At 39.3% G+C, this 8,048-nt stretch overlaps 1 protein-coding gene across 1 annotated transcript in view; it reads right to left on the reverse strand.

Annotated features, from left to right (window-relative positions):
- LRMP (lymphoid-restricted membrane protein) overlaps positions 1-4,632 on the reverse strand; it is an 84,209-nt gene extending 79,577 nt beyond the window's left edge. The window contains exons 1-3 of the mRNA XM_011961439.1: positions 4,450-4,632; positions 2,631-2,765; positions 1,805-1,851 (exon numbers count right to left, since the gene is read on the reverse strand). Of these exons, the coding sequence (XP_011816829.1) occupies positions 1,805-1,851; positions 2,631-2,765; positions 4,450-4,596 (329 nt within the window). The 5' untranslated portion in view covers positions 4,597-4,632. The remainder of the gene's footprint in view (positions 1-1,804; positions 1,852-2,630; positions 2,766-4,449) is intronic.
- Positions 4,633-8,048: the final 3,416 nt, after the last annotated feature.

Consider the following 8,048-nt stretch of genomic DNA (forward strand, 5'->3'; position numbering starts at 1 on the left):
TTTCACCATGTTGGCCAGGCTGGTCTTGAACTCCTGACCTCAGGTGATTTGCCTGCCTTGGCCTCCCAAAGTGCTGGGATTACAGGTGTGACCCACTGCGCCTGGCCAGTTTCCACAGATTTTATAGTTTGTCATTTGCAATTTTGAACATGTAAGTCAATTTCATACTGTTTTATAATTCAGAATTGTCAAACAGAATGTCTTCTCTGAATAAAGTCTCATCTGAAATCAATGTATACAACTTGAAGAAAGTAAACTGAATGAAGTGGCATGATCATAAACATGTCATGTATATAAAGCATGGATTTCTCATACATAAATGATCATCACCTGGCAAGAAATTCTTTTCTGAAATAAAAATATTCCTGCCTGAATCTCTTCAAAATCTCTATTAATTTGGCAAATTCTTGATCAAGAGACTCTTTGTGATTTCCCAAGATGTTCAGCATTAATATGCAAAGATCTAGCTTCTCTTCCATGATATTGTTGAATTCCTACAAGAAAAGTCACAAAACAAACCCCAGTACTCCAATGTTAAACACAGACAAACGACAGAGGCAATCTAAAAAGCTGTGGATATTCCATCTCAATGGCATCACTGTACGTCAATGAATACCAATTCTCAATTGTATGTCAATTAATACCAATTCCCAATTGCCCAGAGATTGACTATCCTATTGGTTATGTCAATGTAACAAGTATGTATAAAGTGCTTATTGTGTCCCTAAAACTGAGCTTCTTTTTCTTAAATTAGTCCCTGACAACTTCAGCAGTCATCACAATTGCTTTAGAACAGGATGGGACAAGATAATGCAATAATATCAGTATTTATTGATTATCATATTCACATGTTATCTTAAAAAAGTTAGTTTGACTGTAATCCCAGCACTTTGGGAGGCCGAGGTGGGTGGATCACCTGAAGTCAGGAGTTTGAGATCAGTCTGGCCAACATGGTGAAACCCCATCTCTACTAAAAACACAAAAATTAGCCGGACATGGTGGCGCGCGTGCATGTAATCTAGCTACTTGGGAGTCTGAGGTAGGAGAATTGCTTGAACCCAGGAAGCGGAGGTTGCAGTGAGCCAAGATCACGCCATTGCACTCTAGCTTGGGCAACAGCGAGATTCCATCTCAAAAAAAAAATTAGGTTGGCAAAGGTGTTGAAATCATATTCCAGAGTTTACTTTTTTCTTCAGCTTAAGTGGCTGATGGATGCAAGAAAGTGGCTGGCAGTCAAGACATAGAGGTAAATATGTGATGGACAGATGAAAGGGATACCTTCTCATTTGCTTCCTTTCTAATAAAGCTGGGAATAGCTACCTAAGAAGTTGCTGCTTTTCCAATGTTCTGCAAGTTCCTGAGTTAATAAAACCATCAAAGTCTCAGGAATAAGATTCTTTTACACAATCATCATTCTTTCAAAGTTAGGCAATTTTAATAGGCTAAGGAAAAATCTAAATTTAGACTAGCCAATTCTTACAAGGAGATAAATGCCTTTTTTTCATTAAATCATCATATTTATTATTTGTCTCTCCATCGCATCTCACATGTCTGCACACTCACTCTCTCTCACATTCTTTCCTCACCCTCACACTCGTACACACCCCTGGACACACACTCTACACTCATGATCAGACTAAGATAGCAGAAGACTACAATAAAGTCTTAGAAATGGTACTGTATATACTATTACCTGGCTTAACAAAGTAGAAGAAAAACCAGGAAAATCACAAAATATAGAACACTTACAGTAAGCTGCTCCTCCCACTTTTCTCTCACAGTTATTTCTCGATTATTTACCCACCATCGACAGCTTTCAATGAGGGTTGCAATTTTAGAAATTTCTTCGTGCTGTAAAAAGAGTTCCACATCTTCAACTAGGAATTTAGATGAAAGACATATGCTATTATACAATCAGAATCCATTGAGACCAAAGTTCTACTCTATAGGTAACTCAGGAAAATACCAGAATATGTTCCTTTGCATCTAATGCCCCCAGTGACTATCTTTTATTTCAGGATGTTGCCATGTGTATATGCTATATTGTCAGGTGCTTTACACATGTTGAATATATACAGAGATAATCATTTTCCAGAACAAAACCTATCTTTTTAAATAGAAGAAAACAACCATTTTCACTTATTTTTACCATTCTAAAATGTACCAAAATGTACCAAACTAAATGCTGCCTACTATATGCTAGGCACTATGGAAGGGACTGGCAATACCAGCATGAAAATGTTGTTCACTGATTTCTCCAATCATCCAGAGTTTCCAGTGAAAAATCAAAATGGAGAAAGAAATATCAGCCATTAACCAAAGAAAATTGAAAGAAGGAAACTTCAATAGATACCATGTCTTCAACCCTTTGATTCTAAAGATTAGCCCACAGGAAAAAATAGCCTCAAGCAATCCATATCTAATGGTCAATCTGTTAGCCCTGATTGACCCAGAACTAACAGGCCAGCTTCAGAAAGGTTTGAGAAAAACCTTCACTTTTCAGAGTGTATTAATTTGGGTCTCAGCAGCACACAGATGCATTCGGACTCAGCAAACAGGTTATAGGTCAGTTATCTGCAGATATTCCCCGCCAAAGCGAAACACCACAATACAGGTATATTACACGATACCAGCTTCTGAAGAGTGGTTGTGAATTCCACTCCTTTTTGCTCAGGCTCTCTTAGTAACAGCAGCATTTCTTGGTCCATCGTGGTGTCCAGAGATGACAAGTTGATTGCATTGTGCTGCCTTTCAGTGTCAGTGTTCTGAAACAATGATCGAAATGCCCACAATTGACATCTGAATAAAGAACATTCATTATTTTTACTTAACAAAAATGCTCATGAGTTAATGTCATTGTCATTTGGTTCTAAATAGTCTTGTGGAATTCTCCTACATCCTAAAAATACTGTTGACATTTTCTCTCTAGGATGGCTTCAACTGAACATTTATTCTGTCTTAAGGAAAACTCATTTATCAGCAGATGACATTTACATGCTGATGATATAAACTGTTATGGCTCTAATTTTAACATAAAAATAGGTAAAGAAATACCCAGTGGGGAAGAATTGGTGGAGAATCCCACTGAAAACAGGTTGGCTTCTTTTGTCTCCCTTCCATTCATAAAAGACGATATGATGTTTCACAAAGTACATTCCCTATACTTCCCTATACTTCTCTCAAAGTCTCTGCCTCCTATCATATTTTAAATATATGACCCAGGACTTCTTTTTGCTCTCTGTTGAAAAGGTCACAGGACTCTTATTTCGAGATTCTAGTTAGAAGACAAACTTCCCAACTCATCGGGTAAACCTCAGAGCCAGAACTTTGCTGGCTGATAACCCCCGCGTTTAGAACTATAGAACTTTCTGGGCTGGCATCTTGACATCATTATTATCTCAGAGGACTGAGGATAAAAACACACTGCTGTGGCAGATTTGCCACAGTTTCATTCAGTCTGGCAGTTTGGATTGGTTTCAAAAACACAGTGAAATGATGAGTATTTGAAACAGAATGTCAGGAAAGCACAGCCCTCAGCAGAGTGTCCAGGGCTGCCGGAGATGGCTTCAGATGAAGGCAGCATATGTTGTCCCTGCATCTTTGGCAGAAGCAATTCAAATAGCATTTGCCCAAAGGCATTCTTTCTCTCCTTTCAAGGTCGCATCACAGCTGTCAACAGGAGAACATTGTGACATATCCGTCGTCCGCAGATAGGAAGAGACCATCAAATGGTGAAAAGAAAGCATTTTTCTAAATAAAGCATTTCTGAGCATAACAAGCACAAAACTGGAAAATACAAAGGAATGAAAATATAACATAGTGGAGTCAGAATGTCTTTATCTCCGAGAAGGTTTTTAAAATATTTCTTCCCATGTTATAAAGTACTGGGTCTACCAAACAAATGGAAATCGTTTAAACTAATACATTCATTTTGCCACTTATTAACCAAAACGCATGTAAGAAAATTCTTGTTTCTGATCAGAATGTAATAATCAATGTCATTAATTTGGGTTGACACAATTATAATCTAAAGCAAATAAATTTGGTATTGTTTCTGGGCATCTTTATTTTTTGATAAATATATTTACTTTGAGAGTTTGGAAAATTCTAAAAAATAACTCATGGATATATACGGCTACCTTTGGTACCCTAGGCTGGGGATCAGCGCAGGTTGTCTGTCCTGTCAAGAAAATAAACATTTCTAAAGTCCCAAAGTCCCTGAATGCACGCTTCCACAAACCTTGAACCTTGCTGTAGCTTTCGGCCGTAACTTGAAAATGGTCCTTTCTCCCCAAGCTAAGAAATTGTAGACTTGGATTCTAAGAACTATCAGCACATTCTCTCAGTGTCCCTGGTAGTTTTTGGCAAGCTGTGAACCTTCGTTTAATCATAAGCTATCACATGGGGTAGTTATCTTTCAAAACTTTCCATCTTCTTATAATGACCTACCTCTGCAGACTGAGCAAGAGTGAGTTCATAAAGTAAAGATTTTTCTCCTTCAGAGATGATACTATTACACTCTCCATTAACATTCAACTGGATCCCATTTCTTGAAAAAAACAAAAACAATAGTCTAGTTAGGTGTGTCTCCAACATTACATTTGAAGTCAACAGAATATAGGGTCCATTTATCACCAAACAATCAGTCAGCACCCATGTGTGCCGAGGATTGTATAATGTGCTTGGGAATAGGGAGAGTGGTCAGAAATAGTCTCTATCCTCCAGGAGCTGCACAGATTGGTGAGTCTAGGAGGTCATAACCAGGCCACATTTTTTTAAAAGAATTGGTGCCAACAGTTAAAAATCAGAAAATGCCACTTAAAAATCTGGATTTCTGGCTTTTCTTCCAAAATCAGAAGATGTGGCCAGACTAGGTCCATAGAATTTTGATGTCACAATTAGTTGGAGGTAAACAGAGTAGCCCCCTCTACCTTTATGTGGGTAATGCACTTATCTCCTTTGCCATTTGCATAATGTAGGTGTGTGCATATTCCATTAGCTTTACTCATTTTTGTTATCTGAGTGACTCCTATGGATCCAGGACTAGCATATTACTCACATTCAGAAACAAATGATTATCATACAGAATGATGTGTGTTAGGAGAGAGGTGAGAACAAGGTGCCATGCTTACATTCAAAACAATTACTTAGGCCAGGCATGTTGGTTCACACCTGTAATCCCAGCACTTTGAGAGGCCGAGGCAGGCAGATCACAAGGTCAGGAGTTCAAGACCAGCCTGGCCAACATGGCGAAACCCCATCTCTACTGAAAATACAAAAATTAGTCGGGCATGGTGGCACATGCCTGTAGTCCCAGCTACTTGGGGGGCTGAGGCAGGAGAATTGCTTGAGCTCAGGAGGTGGAAGTTGCAGCAGGCCAAGATCGCACCACTGCACTCTAGCCTGGGTGACAGAGCAAGACTCCACCTCCAAAAAAAGAAGGAAGGAAGGAAGAAAGAAAAAAAGGGTTACTTAGTTCCAGGGTAAGGCAAAAACAAGCAAGAGAAAGTCAACACAATGGACTGAATGTTTGTGTGCCCCCTAAATTTCATATATTGAATTCCTAACCCCAATGTGATGGTATTTGGAAATGGAACCCTTGGAAGGTAATTAAGTTATGAGGGTGGAACCCTCATGAATGGGATTAGTGTCCTTATAAGAAGAAACCAAAGAGTTAGCTAGCTGCCTTTCCTCCATGCTCGTACAAGGATAAGTCAGCAATCTGCAACCTTGTACGGGGCCCTCACTAGAACTCAACCCTGCTGGCACCCTGATCTTTGGAGTTCCAACCTCCAAAACTGTAAGAAATAAATGAGTATTACTGAAGCCACACATTCTATGGTATTTTGTCATAGCAACCTGAGCTGTCTAAGACAATCAGGGAGGTTGGGGTCATAGGAAACTCATAAAGAAGTTCTCATGGAGAAAAACAGAGAAAATGTCACATACAAAGGTATAGAAGAAAAGAATGTGGCACATACAAAGCTCAATTTGCCAATAATGTAGGGTAGAGGAACAAGAGAGGAGGCTGGCAAGGGTTGCCCTCTACTTACGTGATGAGTTCCTGTTGCAAGTGCTGTAACTCATGAGCCAGTTTATTTTTATCCCCTCGTAAATTCTGGAATTGCACACAACATTAGGCTGTACATGTTACTCTAGTGGGGAATTTACATTTAACAAGCCTACCTTGCAAGCTGTGAGATTATTAATAACAACAGGTATACCTCTATAATGCTTCCATATTCTATGATGGTTGATTTAAGTTCTTCTATATATAAGCCTTTCTGAAAAGTAGAAGAGAGAAATAATAGCCAAAAAGTAATGGGTCCACCAAATCATATTTATTAGACTATCGATGTGAGCCACAGAAGAATTGTAAATGCCCAATCATCATGCGATTCTACCAGTCTCGCTATTTGAAAACTGAACCAGTCAGTGTTTGTGATTAAAAACACACAAGGACGGCTGGGTGCAGTGGCTCACGACTGTAATCCCAACAATTTGGAAGGTCGAGGCAGGCAGATCACCTGAGGTCGGGAGGTCCAGATCAGCCTGACCAACATGGGGAAATCCCGTCTCTGCTAAAAATACAAAATTAGCCAGGTGGTGGTGGCATGTGCCTGTAATCCCAGCTACTCGGGAGGCTGAGGCAGGAGAATGGCGTAAACCCGGGAGGCGGAATTTGCAGTGAGCTGAGATCCGGCCACTGCACTCCAGCCTGGGCGACAGAGCGAGACTCCGTCTCAAAAAAAAAAAAAAAAAAATTGCGTCCAGAAGCCAGAGGTTATAACCATCTTATGCTGATAAGGAGTATTTTGCCCAATGCTAGGTTCCCAGAATATTTTTAAAGAATCTTGTATCAGATTTAACAAGTTGATGGTAGGAGATAAGCCATTGAAAGGACACAGGTTTTGGAGTCAGACAGAACTAGGTCTGAATCCCAGCTATCACTTACTCCCAGCTGGGTGACCTTGGGCAAATTATGGAACCTCTCTGGAGATAAATAGGTGTCAAATTCTTAGCACTACATCTGACACCGTAGCCTCCAGACAAATGACAACTACTGTTATTTAACCAGGCTGCTTGTATGTCTAAGTAGGACAATACAAAATATTCATTCATTTTGAGATGACATTAGTGAAGACCTCTCTCCAAATAGTTCTTTGTTGCTAAATAGAAGAATGTTGACGCTGCCTTTTGTGGAGATGGTATCTGCGTAAGGAAGCTGCGTGTCCACTTAGCCCACATCTTTTACCACTATGGGGAAGTGTGGATTCTCTGCTTCTTAGGGAAAGCAGAAGATCATTTTCTTGAGAGTTCCTCTGGTATTCTCTCTCTCTCTGGTATCTAGTTTCCTTATATTTGGGGGGAATAAAATAGTTTCTTCTAGCTATTTTCTTCAAGCTTTCCTCAGTCTCTAATTACATTTTAAAATTTTATTCAAGTGCAATATATACCTATGTTCATTTGCTCATTTACTCAAAAAGTATTTCTTAAGTGAGCACTAAGTATGGTCCTAGCAGCTATATAAATGGTGGTTAACAAAAGATATAATCGCTGTGCTTATTGTTTCCAGGGTGTAAAAATTTCAAGAATTTCCCCATTATCATAAGAATTGAGGGTACAGAAAGGATAAGAGGGTAAGTTATTTTATATTTGTTATCATTTTTCCCTATGACTTCATTTAACTGACATGTAGTTGCCCAGTGCCCAACATGATACACTGAGGTCAAACATAAAACCCAATGGGGAGGAGCCAACAGACTGGCTTCAAGTTCCAGAGCTTCCGTTAATAACTCTCAGGCCTTAGTTCACTTTATCTCCTCATGCCTTAGTCCTCTGTAAAATTATGAGATTACTAGAGGATCTCTAAAGCTTCTTCTGGTAAAAGACTATATTTCATAATTACAAATTTCTTCTCCAGGGAAAAAATAACTCATTATACTGGTTTCCACAGAATTTTTTTTTTTTTTTTTTGAGACAGAGTCTCACTCTGTTACTCAGGTTGGAGTGCAGTGGTGCGATCTCAGTTCACTGCAACCTCTGCC

The sequence above is a fragment of the Colobus angolensis genome, unplaced genomic scaffold (assembly GCF_000951035.1).
Source record: "Colobus angolensis palliatus isolate OR3802 unplaced genomic scaffold, Cang.pa_1.0 Scaffold550, whole genome shotgun sequence".
In the NCBI taxonomy this organism is placed as follows: domain Eukaryota; kingdom Metazoa; phylum Chordata; class Mammalia; order Primates; family Cercopithecidae; genus Colobus; species Colobus angolensis.